This window comes from Acanthaster planci, linkage group LG17 (genome assembly GCF_054643075.1).
Source record: "Acanthaster planci isolate LZ-2023a linkage group LG17, COTS_SCS, whole genome shotgun sequence".
NCBI lineage: Eukaryota > Metazoa > Echinodermata > Asteroidea > Valvatida > Acanthasteridae > Acanthaster > Acanthaster planci.
The window spans coordinates 9,444,583-9,462,366 of NC_141793.1; the positions used below are offsets into that span (position 1 = coordinate 9,444,583).

The following is a 17,784-nucleotide window of genomic DNA, read 5'->3' on the forward strand; positions in this document are numbered from 1 at the left end:
TTTGTGGATGCTTGCATTAACACTTAAACCGACTTGGTTTTGGGTTTCTTTATAAATCTGATAAGTAGCAAAAGACCTTTAAGAGTTTCTTGCATGGGTGTCACCCTGGTGATTTAAAAAGGATTTACGGTAGAGTGGATTGCCAAAATCTTTCAATCCGAAAGAAAGTTTTTCCCTCAGTGTACAAATACCGTTTTCAGTAATATTAATGAGGGTCACATTCTTGTAAAGGGATATAGATCCATATGTCAGGTCTGACTTTTTTGGCTAAGTTGAAATTGGTATTCCCAAATGTGAGGGATATGCATAGTATGAAAGGTCCCTTGCTTTGTAAACTTAAAAGTAAAAAAGCACCAGATCTGCTAAGAAACAGCTTTCCACAGTATATATATTATGTAATTGTAATGATTCAGAGGGTCTAGACACAAATTGAAATCTCACACCCCCCCCCACAAAAATTAAAATATACCTTTATAGACTTATCCAGGTTTGTTTCTTTTTCTGCTTTGCTAAAAATGTATCAGCTGTCATTAGCTTTATGAGTTAGTGACAAGCAAGCAAGTGCGATAATTTAGATATATTAATGGCTTATAACAATGTTGAGAACAGGAAAAAACGAAAGGAATAATCACAGTCAGGTTCCTTGTGTGAATTATTTAACATATTACTGTTTCTTTGATGAATCATTGGCATGCAAGAAGGATGGCCAGTTAACATTATCAGAATGAAATAAACTAGTGCAAAAAGGCAAAACAACAAATTATTAGCCAAATTTGGTAAACTCTTCCAGATTGTGCATTGTTGGTAAAGGATCATTCTATTCTATCTGTTCTAACAATATTGCTTACTAAAAGGACTAAATCTGTTATGAAAAAGCCCTGTACTTTCTGTAATTTTAGAGATTCTGCGGAACGTGAACACCAAATAAGAACCATCTGGAACCCTAAAAAATCTCACTTGGATGATGGATGTTTAATTTTATGGATTATACTGGTTTACTTCCCTCTACGCTTTGCTCAAAATGCAAATAATTATCACCAACCTCATAGTTTAAGAAAACAGTTTCTAATGATCTCATTGCAGATGACATCACATGCAGAGATAAAACTGATCAACTTCAAAATGAAGATTAAAAATAACAGGCTAACAGTAACAAAACTTAGCCCAATATTAAAGTTTTCTGCAGAATCACAGAGTGGTTTCATGTCCACATTACCCAGACAATAAAACAATTAAATCAAAAGATTTAAATGCACTGCCACCTAAGCTTTAATTGTCCTTTCTGTAATTTCTTTCCACTGGTAAATGAACTCCAGGCCTGCATTGACATTACACAATATCATGCATTATTGAGATAGGCCCTAGGCCTAATTTGAAAGTCAGACCAGACGCCCTTTATTACTGATAACATACGTCCTTTTTGATCATTTGCACAGAAAAAACTTTAAAAAACCACCCCCGCTAAAAGTACAAAATAACAGAAACCCTCAAATAAATATATTTTCAGCTACGGTTTACAACTTACATTTAAGTAGGCCTACCATGACTTTGCTCTGAATGTTCTGATTTTCCAGTCTTGAAACCTTTTCAAACTCATTTCCGAATAATTACACAATGATATATTCACTTACCTCTAAATTAAGTAGATATTCAGCGCCAGTTGATGAACTCAGCCAACACACAGTGTGGGCATGACTACGGCTGTAAGTGCCGAACGCATCAAAGTGTTTGCAGGACAGCTAAACTGCAGGCACTATACAAGGCCTTGCATGTGCACAGGCAATCCCCAACCACAAGAGGGCGCTCTAACTTTATGTTCTTTATTGAAAGAAACAATTTTGACAGAAAACACACCTCCTTTTCGGGACCAAACAAACAACGTATGGTTAAACACCTCAATCTGAGGACCGACCTTATTCTGGTACAGGGAGCATATCGCCCTCTTTAGAGCTCAATTCTGAAATAAAAATGTGGGGACCGGGTTTTCGGTCCCCACTTGTTCAAAAGTCCCCACTTTGTTGGTGTGTATTCCAACAGTGGTCCCGAGATGCAGGTGGAGGTGCATACACCCCAACAAACAAACAAACAACCCCAACACCCCAACAAACAAACAAACAACCCAACACCCCAACAAACAAAATTAAAACAAAACAAGAAGCCCCTCTCCCCATTTTTTTATCCATTGTGACAACATCGAAAAAAGGGGATAAAACCATTCAACAGTTGGGAATTCATAAAAGTATTTAAACTTCCGCTTCTAAATCAGATTTGGAATAATGAATGTCAATCCGTTAATGTGGTCGGAACAAAAGAAAAACCTGCTAAAGATAATGCACGGGATGACCCTGGCTCATTGCGTAATGGCAATGCAAACATTAGTTTAGTTCTCATCAGAGAAAAATAACAATAAAATAACGATAACAATAACAATAAAATAAGTGCAAACGAGGACCAGTTACATGAGATTTAGTCTCTTTTATTAGACTTGTAACCTTCTAATGAAAATCCATACATTTGAAAATAGCCCATGTACATTAAGATAACATCCATTGCTGGTAATTTGTTGAAAAATGCACCGTCCTCAACAAAATATATAAAGGTAGCACTAGGAACTCATGCAAACGCACAGATTATTATGATGACTTCCGCATTTCATTAGTACACCTAGGTCCCATTTCAAAGCTCCTTTTAAGATATGGCAAAATATACAAAAGGCGACTAGAAAGAAGGCGAAGTTGTAGAGGATATATGACCGATCATCAAAGGATATATGACCAGACATTTTCTAATTATATTATGTTCCTATTCGGTCACAAAGGGGTATATACGCTGCTACTTAACTGATAATAGTAGAACAAAATCTGAATACGGTTGGATTGTCAAAAAGCGATGTACAGCGCAGTGCAAGTATTTACGGACTAAACAATATGGCACAATATAAGGCACAATTTGAAGATAAACCCTAAGACAGAATTGTTGTTATTTAATTAAGGGCTCCTCCCTGCAAGGATCACAGACCTTATTACTTCAGTTCTGATTAATCCTTGTCCGTTTTTGTACAGCTCTGTACAATCACTGTGATACTGTAATGTCATGCAATTTGTTTTGGGAGAAATTAATAGAGATTAAGGGCAGTTCATATTTCGTGCGAAAGCAGGAAACGGACGCGAATTTGTGACGTTATTCGCGTTACGAATTTGCAACAGTTGGACACATTTCAATCCGAGCGAATGTTTGCTGCAGATTTTGCGTGACGTCAAATTCGTTTCGCTTTCGCATCGGCTTTTACGTTGCCAATAAAAGCTATGGACATGCCTGCTTTTAGGATATGATGGCTACTGCTTCAGCGCATTATAAATTGCTTAAACGGCAGAAATTAATTAAATTGAATGAACATGCAAACCAAAGTTCAATGAGGTTGTTAACTCTCAAGCATGCTGTTGTCTGGTTGAAGTCGAGTGATCTGGCCGAAGTCAAATATTGGAGGAAGTATACCAGCGTCGATCTCTGCTGTTTTTTAGTTCCAGCTGGTGAAAGAAGGTAATAATACAGCCATTTCGTGGGAATATTTTAATTGGCATTACGCTACAGTCCACTCAAGTCTGTCAAAGATAATTATTGGGTCTTTTCACAATGGAGTTGGTAGGTTGGAAAAACCTTTCACTGATATCGTGTGCTTGACATCTCTCGTGCACGCGGAACGCTTTGTGAATACTGTGTATTGGAAGAGAAGATGAAGTCTGGCGGTCACGCAGCAAGGATATGTCCGACGGATCAGACTGTATCGTCATATCATCTGATGTTAGATGGCTTCGGATCACAGCAAGTCGCAACATTCGATCAATTCTAATCTTTTCATTGTCTAGCTAGGTTGTGTAAAGCCAAAAAATGACCTAACATACACATAGTATTAACTCCATTTTGGTTCATTCATAACGTTTGTTTTGTGATGTGCCTTTATGCTCAGTAGGCCCTGTACCACGGTACAATCTTCACCGTAACTGCAAGGTTGGGCCGCCTACTTTCCACCTTTATTTTGCAGAAACGGAAGGACGGGGAAGTATTACCCTGAAAAATGCGCCTTGTTTTGAATTTGGTTTTTGCTACTTTAAAGTATACTTTGTTGTCTCTGGGATTTGTATGTTAATGTATATATTTCAACATACATGAGGAAAACTGTGATGTCGTTCCAGAGAGAAAACTTCAGTGTTGCATTGATTTGTGCTCAAACACTGCCGGACATTTTTGTATTTTGCTGAGATCCATGATTGTTGTCTCAATGCGCGGCGACAGGCCAGTTAGCAACTCTCCCTCAGAAACGTTTCTCGCACAAAAATTTGGCTTCATATTTTAACAGAGAAACCCTATAACATGAACGCTGCCTTCTTCAAATAACACGACAGCAACAGCGCCCTCACTTGTCAGAAAAAAGGACAGTTTTCAAATGTATAAAATGCATGAAAGGATGCTAGAAGTATAGAGAATTAAGTAGTTCTCAGCTAGCAATGTTAATCCAGAGAGAAGACTTTACAAAGATACCTCTCCAGAGTTCAAATCCAAAGCCCGAGGACTAATCCCATCAAAGTACGACCGCATTTACGCAGGCTTATCCGGTCATGTTGGACGCGTTGTGCCCTCTAAGGGTGGGTGAGTTAAGAGGAAGAAACCTTTGATGTATGCACTCACCATGCTTGGGTTGTCGGCGTAACGAGGCTGTGATGGGGGCTTGTTGAACTTGACACTCTCCCACTGGTAGACGCTTTTTGCTCTCTGAGAGGAAAAACAATGCGCAAAGATGTGAAGAAATACGACCATCAAAGAACAAACGAATTAAAATGGTGTCTTGTGGTTAATTAAAATTAAAAAGAAACAAGGGGTCTTAGGAAACTGAAAAAAAGGGGGGAACATCACAATACAAAGTTACACAGAGTAACAATTCCGGCAGAGATAAAGTCTTCAGTATTTTATGGTCGCAGTCAAAGGTTGAAATTAGTTGGACTTTCTTTATTTGGATGATCTTATAGGCAGAACCTTTTCTAGCAAAGATTACGAACCGATTTTCATTTGAGGCACATTCCAGAATGGCAAATGTCGACCTTAAATGTCTCATTCATTAATTTAATATGGTGATATTGGCGAGAAGAGTTCAGAAGCATAAAGCGACTGGATAGAAAGGTATTGGGCATCATTTCTAGTCAAACTTCTGTTTCGTGCATCGTCATTTTTCCTCTCTAGCCGAGCATTTCAAAGTTTTCGGTACACGGGCAACATAACATATGGCAGTGTAGGGAAGAAGTTGCGGCAAAAAAAACAAAACAAAACAAAACAAAAAAACAATCAAGGCTTGTGGTGCCCACCTTCATCTGGAAGCTGGAGCCCTTCAGATCTTTCACCAGTTGGTCCATGCGCTCGTCGCTCACAGAGGAGAGCTCGGTCTCGCTGTCAGCCTCCTTGTCGTCCAGCTCCTCCGTGAGGTAATGGCTGAGGATGTCGGGACCCGTCTTCCAGGCCGAGGCGTATAGCCGGTCCGCCCGACTCACCTTCTCCCCGGCCTTGTGGCGTCCCCCGCGTGCCCGGACGAAAAGACAGAACACGAGTACCCCCGCCAGGATCAGGAAGGCGACGGTACCGAAGGTGATCATGGCGATGATAAACGGTGTCAGCACTGAAGTTATGAACAGATTCAAAATTGGGGCAATGCGATTTTTTTGGGCTAAATTTGAGAAAACAAATGACATTTTCCAAGTGCAATAACGTGACGCTAATGCTTTGTATCGGTCCCTGGCACCGTGCGCCTAGCTGAGCGAGTTTTTTGGGGATTTCGATCCACGTGAACATTTGGATTTCGTCCCAATGTTCCATAATTGGCGAATTCGCCAATAGCACACAACATTAAGTCAAGCTGTGGCTTTCAGAAATAATTTGCACAATCTCTGGCAATGTTTCACTTTCTGTTTACAAGATGTTACCGGAACTATACAAACACGCCAATCCATTCCACGCACGATGCAGTCTTCATTAGTTCTTTGAGAAAAATATTTGCTTACCTACTGAGTCGCAAGTAGGACCGTAAAAATCCCTGGCACAGCTGTAAGCATAGAAAAGCGTTACGATTTGATACATCGGTACTCATTAAATTTCTTCATTCTCTTTTGGATGGGCAGTAATTTTGTTTCCATTAGAAAGCAAAATAATTTATTTTTAAAAAGTAATTAAAATCAAGTAGCCTTTGGAAAGGCAACTCTTAGTAAGGAAAATTCTGGTCTTTGAAATAAAAATCATGAAAACGTCAAGATAAATGATATTTTCTCTAATCTTGAGCAAACCACTGTGTCCTGGAAGTTTCAAGTTATTTGAATGATATGCTTTTATATTTAATTTCTTCTTTCACAAGTTGAATTGCTTTGTTAAATTGTGCCGAACAGAATGGAGCCCTTTAACACCTCAGCCACTCACAGCGGCCCCGATCCTGGCCACTGTCACTTCATAATTGGTTCAAACTTGTGTACTTACCTACATGATGGCCTCAGGTCTGGAAATACACCACCAAGGCGACACGTTCCATCATTGGAGCAATACTTCGAAGAGCAACCTGCACTTTGTGGTTCTGGAATCAATATAGTCATATTAAATATGCGTTCACATGGACGGAAGAGACACTTGTTTAATTTTTTTTCTGTGAAGAATGATTTTTGAAATTAAATCTCATATCAGAAAAAAATAGAACATACCCTCCTGTTCTCTTCTGAACGGAATTTTCATTTTTTCCAGGTTGAGCATTTAGCCTTGTTTCAAGGAACATGATTGTTCACGTTTACGAATCCTGACTTTCAAACGCTGCCAGGGAATCAGATTTGTTTAACGAAACAAAAGTGACCACCCCCAGATGCAGGAGTATTTTCACTGAGAGACACTGTGGTTGATTGCGCCTCTTAAGGTAATGTCATCTCATTCATTACGTGTAAAGTTAGGTCATGAAAAATCAAAGTCATCAATCACGTAACTCGGAGCGTTACACTGAACAGAGAGTTTGAAACCCATGGACAATTTAATTTTCTTCCGATAGTCAACCGCAAAGGTCTTGGCGTTTCCTTGCGAAAGGAGAACGTGACATCTTGCTAATTTTAACTAGCTGCGCGCATTCAAAATCACTCGGGAAGAATACGAAAGGCAGAAATCCTCGTTTTGCAACTATACTTAGCATGCATGAATGTTCGGGAGTGTATAATTCACTAGTATTGACCAGAAGCTTGGTGAGCAAAATATCGTATTTGTGACTTAATCTGACAAGAGACTGGGCCTTGGGTGATTTCGAATCGAACCACATAATGCCTGTAGTTTTTCAGAAAGGATGGTGATAACAGTTTACGTACTGCTCACGTTGAACTTCTCCTGTTTAAGCTCTATCTCCACACTGGCATTGCCAAGCTTTTCTTTTTTCAACACCTTCGTCAAGTCTCCTTCCTTCACATTTTCCTCTTTTGGAAAAATGACCATGGTTGTGACTCCGATGCTTCCGTTCTCAAGCCTGATGCCGACAACGTCTATTACGGTCTCTGTGGCGGGGTCGTTCTTCAGCGACATTCTTATCTGCAATGAATTTGATGTCATCCTTCAAAGGTATATTACTGACCAGATATCCAACGATTCTTTTGTTTGCATGAACGTAGACATGTACAGAAAATGGATGGCTTTTGCCACTTCCATTCAGTACCATGCCCGGACGAGGCGCAAGCAGTCCCTTGACAATAAAGGGAGTGTGGACATTCGGGTTAGGTTTTAGGAAACTCTATCTCCCGGGCTTTTCACTGTACATATTTCCGACACAAATATCTCTAGAATCCAAAATAGTATTGACCTGAAGTTGAGTGGATTTTGATAAACCAAATAAAGAGTACAGGATTTAAAGCTTGAAGCATGGAAAATCCGCTGTATACGATGTGCAGGGCGTGGTCTCCGCCCTTACAGAAGGGTTTCATGTGCTTATTTTGAATCCTGTGTTATGCGAAGGTCAAAGGGTATGAGACGTGGAATCACGCCAGAAGGCTCGAAGGGTACACGCATTCATTACATTCTGAGTGTTCCTTATTACTCTCTTAACCCTAACAGTCCCAAATCCTCCAATTTCAATATGATTTTACATACACCCTAGGGGGTTAGGGTTAATGTGGGGAAAACTCTATGAAGAGTCACGAGAGGGAAAACTCTGTTTCAAGTGGTCCTTCGCGTGTAAAATGCAATTTGTCTCTTTTTGAGTGATTTTTCAATCTGGTCCCAAGTGAAAACCCTCGAAAAGAGAGCAGCAACCTCCGCTCTTTTCAAATAGTCATAATCAAGGATCATTCAAAATCTAACTTCTTGTTTCACTCTTTTACATTCAGAGAGTATACCTCTTGTGTATGGTTGATGGCGCAGCCTGACACAACGTAGCGCACCCACCGATAGAAGAGCGTTACATATACAGGATTCTTCACAAAGTTTGAAAGGCCCCCTTTTACAAAATGGAAACAAAGTCAGGCACGCAACCGTTCCTTTTTAATGTAGGCCTACTTGACTTCACTTAGTTTCTTTCCTTCTTTTTTTAAGCCTTACTTACAACAGGAATGACGGCGTCTAAAACCTTCCTGGATTCTGCGGAGTTGATGTCACGGTGTGCAGGCTTATACGTAGCCTCTTTCCCATCTATTATGGTGACGTCGAGCTTGGTCGTAAACGGCTCTTCCTCTATATTGGAAAAAAAAACGATACCAGTTAAGAGGATTCTCGATTAAAAATTATAAACATTACAAATTTGACCCAAGAGTTGAGTCAATGAGCTTTTGGCTTTGAAGCAATTAGGCAATTTCCAACTTGTATTGCTGAGTCCATTAGGATAATGCAGTGTAAACATTTCATCCACACCTCTCTCTCTCTGTCTCTCTCTCTGTCTCTCTCTCTCTATCTCTCTCTCTCTCTCTCTCCCACCTTTTTTTCAAGCACATTCTGGATGTTTGTGTCCAAAACAATAGGACAAGCAGCTTTCTTCTCTCGTTACGAACAACACCGCACGTGTCCTGCAGCGCTGGAAGTGACACTGAGATCGGCACTGTACAAATACAACATGGTCTGAGGGGAAGTAGTGGGAATTACTAGTCAGGTATAGGGTCTGGAGGTTATGACTATCTCCAGACACAAAGTCCTCAGATATAAGGCACGCTATACTTGCTTAATACACCTCATAAAAATATTCTTGAGCAAATTGACACTATATCAAATTCAAGGTCAACATAGAATTTTTTTCGTTAGTTATAGCGTTCCGTTTGTTCTGGCAAGAATTATATTCAGGCGTCTTCCTTTACTAGTATTTTACGGACTAAATTTTTCCAAGGAAGGCTCCAGAAGGAATTTTTTAGTGCTACCATAAACAATACCGCACGGCAGCGAGCTGGATGCTCACCGGTATGACTTCACCCGGGTGCGTATCGTTTCTTCTTCCGGGACACGGGGCGACATTCGGCCAACAACGCGCTCCAATTTGCTGCTGAATATTTATGAGGTGTCGTAAATAATCATGATTCCATCTCTGATCTACCGATGCATTTGCCGTCTTTCTGCACGTAGCCCTCCAGTGAGTTGCATTTGCAGACATATTCCTTCCCATCCGTGATCTTGGTGTCGCTCTCACAATACTGACCCCTTTCTGGACATAGGTCCGGATTTTCCGTACATGGATTCTTCTCCGTCGAGACTGTGCACAAAGATGAAGCTTGGTGAGAACAGAGCCCCCAATTTTACAGGATGTCTACAGTGAAACAAGTACCGTGGCATACCGCTAGTCTTAATTAACCACCCGAGGAGACGAACTTGCCGTTGTGACACCCACCATGGCCTCGCTGGGGTTTTCAGACTTCAATTAATTACACGTCCGTTTTCACAATGGACCAAGTCAGTGTTTCATTCCGGAACAAATGACGCGAGCGTGAGAAGTATTCAGCACTTGTTGATCGGCGCACGGTCGCTCTGTTTGGGCTGACATTGCGCAGGCGTATTGCTGATCCAAACTCAGTTTTGGACCCTATTATTAGAAACAATATTGATTGAGGACGCACGACCCTGGGAATAAAACCAGTGTATCACTGGAAAGCCACAGACTGTCGTCTTTAAGATGTTACCAAGCTCGTTGCTTGTACTTATGGACATATGAACCTGTTTTTCCCCTTTTCTTTCCAACCGGGCTCGTGCACACGCCTCATGCATACGCAAAGACCGTACATTCGCTGAAAAAGAAAATTGGTCGCGCATGCATGAATCATACCGAACGCTCATGCCAAATCCGACTGGCTGCCGGTGGCTCCAGTGACCACTGTGTGCGGATTGGGGGCATTGCGAGCCCAGACTTCCAGATGTCCATGGTAAGCTCATGGAATTTTATCAAACGCTATTTATGTAAAACACGCCTCATTTACTCAACCTGGTGCATATGTTGAGTATTTTGTACTTGAACTCTGAGCAGTTAAAAGCAGTTAAGGTAACTCAAACCGGAGCGTGGGGTGTGGAGGAACGACGGATATGGCCTGGCCTCTTTAGCTTCAGCTTCAGAAAATCCTGTTTAATCGTTTTTGCTCTTAGGTTCCAATCTAAGCGGGATTTTAGTGCTCTGTAAAAAGACTCTACAATCATGATATTTCCTGTGCGCCCCAGATTAAGCGGGAAAGATCCCGCTGACATTGGAAACTAATAGCAAAAAAAAAACAAAAACAAAAACAAAAAAAACAAGATTTAATGGGATTAAAAAATATAACGAACAAAGCCAGAAAACCTGAGAGAAAATGCTCAAAGTCGAACCCCTGTACATTTTCAATGGCCCTTGCCGCCAAGGCTATTTGTGCACATGCGTGAATATACCTTGCGTCGCAAAGGGCCTATTTTTTTCTGTTCGTTGCACCAAGGGTGTACCCTCGTAATTAGGCCAGAAATATGTCCGCCGAGCTCATTAATAAAAGTTATACACTCAAAATATTCTATATTAGAGGGTCCTGAAAGCCATGGAACTGAGGAATTGATGAAATATGAGACTGGACCTCTGGGCCGGACTCGAGGCTTCCAATTCTGAGCAATTTGGATGCAATCGGCTTTGAAAGTAGCACTATATGAGCCATTTTGCCGAGGGAGGGTTTTTCAAAATGGCTACTTTTCTGGACAGGCACATTTTCTGCTTGTAGGGGTGGACTGCTTCTGGTGAAAATTTCTCAAAAATTCATTGGTCAACCCCCCGAAAATTGAAAGGAAAATGAAAGAGGACATGTGGAACATCATTTTTCTGTGCAGCCTGAACACCTGTGACAGTTATGAGTATTTTTAAAATATCTGTCTATGGGAATTTATTTGTAGTGGTGCACCCCCAAGGTGATCACTTCGAGATCACTTCGTTATAACCCTCTTGCAAACTCCACAATCCCTTCTTATGGCATTTAAATTGATTAGAGGGTGTCCCCAAGTGCCTACAAATAGGGTCAGAGACACGGTACCCTTTTTCCAGTCAAGGGGGGTCCCACCACAGTCAACAAAAATTTGACACCCCCCCACACACAATGAAACTACTCAAACAGCTGTCCAGACGCTCACAGACACATCAGATAGACCAACCATTGATGATACAAGACAGTCCTTTCCCAGGCACTGTCTTTGTCAATAATTCCTTATCGATACGTGGCTGAGATATTGAAATACAATCCCATTGGACTTGGCTGGAGGCTTGTTCTGGAAAAGAATTACCCAGCTCACGGGAAGTCCCCATGGTACAGGTGACTAAACTAGGCTGTTCAGCATCTACAGAGGTATAAATTAACAGGAGGGTTTTGCATTTGGCCGAAACAAAAATGTTTAATTACGTAATTAGAAAAATTTGGATCCCAGGTGTATCAACTCCGCTGCAGGAAGGGTAAAAATGAAAAGGTCTATTCATTGCTTTTAGCGCATTTGACGTTTGTAGACAAGAAAGGTGGGATCCACAATCAGGACTACCAGCTTGTATTTCTGAAAACATTCGACACAACGGGCCTCCCCAAAATCACTGTGTATTGCAATGGAGATTCCAGCTACAGTCGGTAGTGAATCCAGGTCTTGGGCCCGCAAGGGGGTGAAATTTTTCCCAAAGAATGACTTTCTATTATTTTTAACTGTAAAAGAATCGTCATTACCCGGGAAAGTAATGGGTCTGTTTCCGAAGTAAAAGCACTTTCTAATCCTGAAAAGGAGATATATACGCCACTGCCAACATTTAAAATGTAGTTGCAGAGGATCCAAAGGTTTTTTTTTTAATGTTAAATGAACATGGTCCTAATTTGATCATTTAAAATAGGCTAAATCTAACCTTCGCAATTGACACCGGCAAATCCACTCTGGCACAAACACTCGCAGGACTCTTTCAGCAGTTCCCCGTTGTTTTCACAGTTCAGTCCACAGCCTTTATAACGAAAAAGACACATGCTCTATTGCTGTTTTTTTAACTAAAATGTTTTGCTTGCTTGAGTGATGATGTGTTCAAAGTTGCGTACTGGCTAGCTAGCTCCCTATTTACTGGCTTGCCGGACTGTTTGCGCCCCCACGCGATGCATGCTCACCGACCAGCTCGACTGTTTCAATAGACTGGTGCTTTGTCTCCAGACGTCTTACAGACGTCCTCCCACCGTAGGTATGGTAGTGGGTAATACAGCCTGCCAGTTTAATGTAAATGAGGTAACGAGGCCTGCTCAATGCACACACTTTAATCAAGCAGGAGCTGATAGAATATTTCGACATTTCTTCTAGACTTACCGAAAATAACTTCACCCAAAATTGTTAATAGACTAAAATTAAACAAAATAACTTCTGATTTGAAATAAACTGCCGTAAAATAGGTTAACGATGATATCTATTGAAAAATAATTTACCACATTGATCATCAGAGGATGAACAAGAATAGCTACTTGTGTATTATGTGCGTTACTGCTGGAACGTAATTCCATTTTAAAAACATCGCTATTGGCCTGACAAAAATTTAAGTATTCAGCATCCACATTGACAGGGCCAATAACATACGTTAAAGTGCAGTTAGCTAACTGTCCCTATACATGTATAATAGGGAATTAGACCAGTCCACAGTTTCAATAGAGCCTGAAAGTTGACCCCTGATGGTGCGCTTCTTGAACCCTTCGACAGGAAAAGTAACGTGCTATTTTTTTTTTAATTTGTAATATTTTTTTCATTCAGTTACTTCTTCGAAATCAAACTCAAAAGAAAACCTTTGAAAAATATTCTGTAGCATGTCAGTTTAAGAAACTAAAACACTACCTGACCTAAAAGAGACATATCCTGCAAGAAGTTGACCCATTACTTTCGAAAATCTAAAATACATGATGGAGCAGTGCAATTCGGCGATCTCGTTTATGATGAACAAGAAATAAACTGAAAGCAATATTCTACTTTTATGAAAGATTCTAATATTTTGTCTAACCTTTGCTGACAACACCTGCGTGATGTCCATTCAGCGGAATCTGAAACCTATCGACTGCAGGTAGGTAAATCTTTGCAAGGTTGTACAATCTCGTTTTCAAGAAAGCACGGCGAGTGAAAACAAATGTGCATGAACAAGGAGACCTAGGTACGATATTGATGGAGGTAAAAGGTCTTTAATGAAATTCGTTTTTTACCCATCTCCAGCTGACTTTTCCTAAATACTTCTTCAGGAAAGCAAGGTAAAATTCAAATATGACTGTTTCATGGGGTGGTTTCAGTTAGGAATCATTCTTCCCTAAATTATTATAGGACGTCTCCATATAAAAAAAAAACAAAAACAGCGCAAGGGTTCCAGAAGTTTGTATGATGTTCCATAAGTGCTAACGGCATATTCTCCCTGACGTCGCTTTTTTGGGGCGTTGCATTTTTTTTCGATGTTGTATTTTTCGGCATCGTATTTGTTTTTTTCTACGTTTCACATTTTGGCATAGTGTCGTATTTTTTTCTGGCGTTGTATATGTTGGCAGCGCGTCTCATGTTTTGGTGGCTCGCTTAAATGTAATTCGAGTTTTAAACAGTTTTTTAGCATGGTTAGATGAGGCCAACGTGAAGGCTGTCCTAGACCATTTAATCTCCAAACCAAGAATATGACTATTACGAAAAGTTACGTGTATTGCTACAGCTACCTAGATCCGCACATTGCAAGACTTGGCCTAAAGTTTAGACAGAATCTAAAATTGCTGCACTCTTCCAATTAAAATGCAAAGCTCTACCCAAAAATGCGACTGTCTGCCAAACAAATGCGACATTCTGCCCAAACATGCGACACCAAACAAAAATGCAACAGGCCTGTCTCAAAAATGGGTCAGCGAGAAAAAAAAACAACAACAACAAAACATTCGACGTCGAAAACAAAGCGGGAAAAGTCACGCTTTTACAGTAGACCGTTTGCATTATGGAACACCATGGGTTTACAACAAAGAAAGTGTAATTAAGGTATGCTTACTACTGGTTGTTAAAACTTCAGTAGAAATTCCAGCAACAGTTGTGCCATCTAAATTTAAGGCTTCGCTTGTTTTCGGGTACGTTGTCCCTTCTGGGATTGATTGTACTGTTGTTGCATCGTCGTTTAGAGGTGGAGTTTTAGTTTCAGGAGTCAAAGTTAGGTTTTGTCCCTCGGTGGTTGCCATTACAGCTCTTGTCATTGTAGGTGAAGTCATTGTCGTTCCGTTTGATGGAGGTATTTTTGTTGCATCGTTGTTTAGAGGTGGAGTTTTAGTCTCAGTAGTCAAAGTGACGTTTTGTCCCTCGGTGGTTGTCATTGTAGGTGAAGTCATTGTCGTTCCGTTTGATGGAGGTATTGTTGTTGCATCGTTGTTTAGAGGTGGAGTTTTAGTCTCAGTAGTCGAAGTGAAGTTTTGTCCCACGGTAGTTGTCATTACAGTTCTTATCATTGCAGGTGAGGTCATTGTCGTTCCGTTTGATGGAGGCACTGTTGTTGCATCGTCGTTTAGAGGTGGAGTTTTAGTCTCAGTAGTCAAAGTGAAGTTCTGTCCCTCGGTAGTTGTCATTACAGTTCTTGTCATTGTAGGTGAAGTCATTGTCGTTCCGTTTGATGGAGGTATTGTTGTTGCATCGTTGTTTAGAGGTGGAGTTTTAGTCTCAGTAGTCAAAGTGACGTTTTGTCCCTCGGTGGTTGTCATTACAGTTCTTGTCATTGTAGGTGAGGTCATTGTCGTTCCGTTGGATGGAGGTACTGTTGTAGTCTCAGTAGTCAAAGTGACGTTTTGTCCATCGGTGGTTGGCCTTGTAGTTCCACCTGAATTGGTTATTGCTCCGTCAGTAGTTTTAGATGTAGGTCCTGCAGGTGCCATGTTAGTTGTCGTTTGAGCAGTGACTGTTTGAAAACAAAACTGAGTTTTATTATCGTTGGATTAATCAGCTATGACTGATGATTCCGTAATTTGTAGGGGTTTTCTGAGCATTATGGGTGAAAGGAGATTCGAAGCCCTCTGTTAATTTTAGTTTATACAGCTTTGGGGGGAAAAAAGAAGTATTCGAGAGAAAGTAATTTAGGGTGTATTTCCCAAAGGATATCTCCCACTTTTTGGCAAGTGGGAATGAGCTATCGGACCCACCCTCACTATTTGTGGTGAGGATAAAACAAAAATTTGAGGAGGGGGTTTCCAGAACTTTCCAACAAAAAATGTAATGAATAGTATTGAAAAGAGGGAGAAACTGAAGTAAAGCGCTTTAAATTTGCTGTTTTCTTGTAAACAGCGCCGACGAATGTCGTGTGTTTGTCTGTGAATCCCCTCCTCTCTTTTTGAATTTCCACATCAGGGATTGCGGGATTGCAATCATCCCCACCCCTATTTTCCCCAGCACATATTCACGCCACTGAAGCAAAACTGTCCTAACATTTAATATAGAAGAACTCTTACGGACGAATTCTTACGGATACATGGCATATTATTTCGACTGTGCATTTTAAATACTCTTAGTATATATATGACAAAGACCGAGTGTAGTTTTGATTTGATTGATAGGTATAGGTACACAATTTTGGCTGACCTGAATCAGAAAATGGGCGCTGTGCGAGAGCCTTATGCTCGAATCGATTTTCACAAACTTGTTGTCAAGATGAATGCAAAGAGTTACTGAAGATCTCCTAAAATTTCGGGTCGTGAAAAATATGCACTATGGCTATACAGGAAAAACTGTTCATAAGAGACGGGTTCAAGCCCCAGGCTCTTTTAGGGTTCTGTAAGCTGAAAGTTCAGCTGCGGCGGAAATGTTTTTAGAAACCTTTTGCAAACTGGAAACCCGACTGCCTTAATTATTGTTTCTTTAATTATAACACTTGGTCAGAGCTGCCAGAGCTGCATACTCACTTTGGTTTAGTGCCACATTCAGCCACACCACAAAGGTGATGCAGAAAATCGAATAGAAACCCATCCCGGCGGTCGTCTTGAGTAATACTGAAGTAGTAGTTTAGAAGATTTCTGGTTGAATTTACAAAATATTAAGTAAGGCTGGCGAGTTGGAGTGTGATGTTTTCACTATGTTTTATCTGGACGTTGCTCAAATTGACATCGTTGGAAATGGCGCTCGGGATCGCGACTGCACTGCCTTCACAGCCAGCTGTTTAGTTCCTGTAGAATAGGCTAATATATTGAACACCTCCCCGGGGTGGCGGTTGAGTTGACAGGTGAACGGAGGTGTACTCTCACATGTCAGTGCCTCAAAGTCCACGAATCTTATCAACACTACCCTATGGCCTGAACAGCCTCTACCTTGAAAATAACAATAAACCTTTCAGCGGAGAATGCGTGACCATTATTCATAAAGACATTTGAAGGGCATTTCCGTATGGATCTCTCAAATTCTTTTGATCGTGAAGTGATCGAGGAAACGCCTTGAGGAGTCTATCTGAGTGTTGTTATTTGCTTGGAAATAAATCAGGACAGAATACTCTAGTTATAAAAAAGAAACAACACTATATAATAAAACTTCAAGCTGCCATTGAAAATGTCTATAGCTATTTCATCCAGTCATGTCACACAAGATATTTCTTGGTAACATTCTCTCTAATGACAATGCATATGTACTTGTATTTTCACAAAAGTCTTAACCATATCTGGGATCCATCCCACAAAAGTTGAGTGTATATGACTTACATAGATGACATGATCTGGTGACATCATCTGAAGCAGCAGACAGTTTTCATAGCTGTATATCTCTCCTTGCACTATTAGATTTGTGTCTTTTGAGGGGAATGTAATTACTAAATATACGGAGTAGTTGATACAAACAACGCCAATTATATTATGCGTCTTGATCCAGCAATTTCAACTAAAACTACCCATATGAATTGGGAAAATATTAAAACAAATACATTTACCCTAGGTATTTATAATGTACCTTCCTTCACCACTTTGCTTTGTTTGATACATACAGCAGTTGAAACACAGGGTTAAGTTGTTAAACAATTCATGAAACAATTCAAACATGTATTTTTCTTCACAGTGTGTTGAAGTGGCGTGGATAAGATAACATAGGCCTATCGGAATAATGTTACATTTGCCTATACTGCCAGAAGTGTTATTCTACTAAAGTCTCACTACCTCTTTGCCTGTTCAAACAAATTTTCAGGCTTAAGAGGTGACGGCTGCCCAAACACTTATGACATTATTGACGATAATTCAATCTCCTGTCCGTTTTGGCTGGAAAATCAGAGCTCAAATCGGAAGGCTAAGGCGGTTGATTATTGGCAAACGGAAAGAAAGGTGGAACTTGTGGAAAACA

At 40.5% G+C, this 17,784-nt stretch overlaps 1 protein-coding gene across 1 annotated transcript; it reads right to left on the bottom strand.

The window, feature by feature from the left end:
- Positions 1-2,450: 2,450 nt before the first annotated feature.
- Positions 2,451-16,745, bottom strand: LOC110985566 (uncharacterized). The gene is made up of 11 exons (XM_087148125.1): positions 16,371-16,745; positions 14,483-15,373; positions 12,353-12,445; positions 9,572-9,727; positions 8,597-8,724; positions 7,374-7,590; positions 6,514-6,607; positions 6,048-6,088; positions 5,358-5,665; positions 4,687-4,770; positions 2,451-3,527 (listed from the first exon to the last, which is right to left on the bottom strand). The coding sequence occupies exons 1-11, from the start codon at positions 16,432-16,434 to the stop codon at positions 3,474-3,476; spliced, it is 2,130 nt and encodes a 709-aa protein (XP_087004251.1). The 5' UTR covers positions 16,435-16,745; the 3' UTR covers positions 2,451-3,473.
- Positions 16,746-17,784: the final 1,039 nt, after the last annotated feature.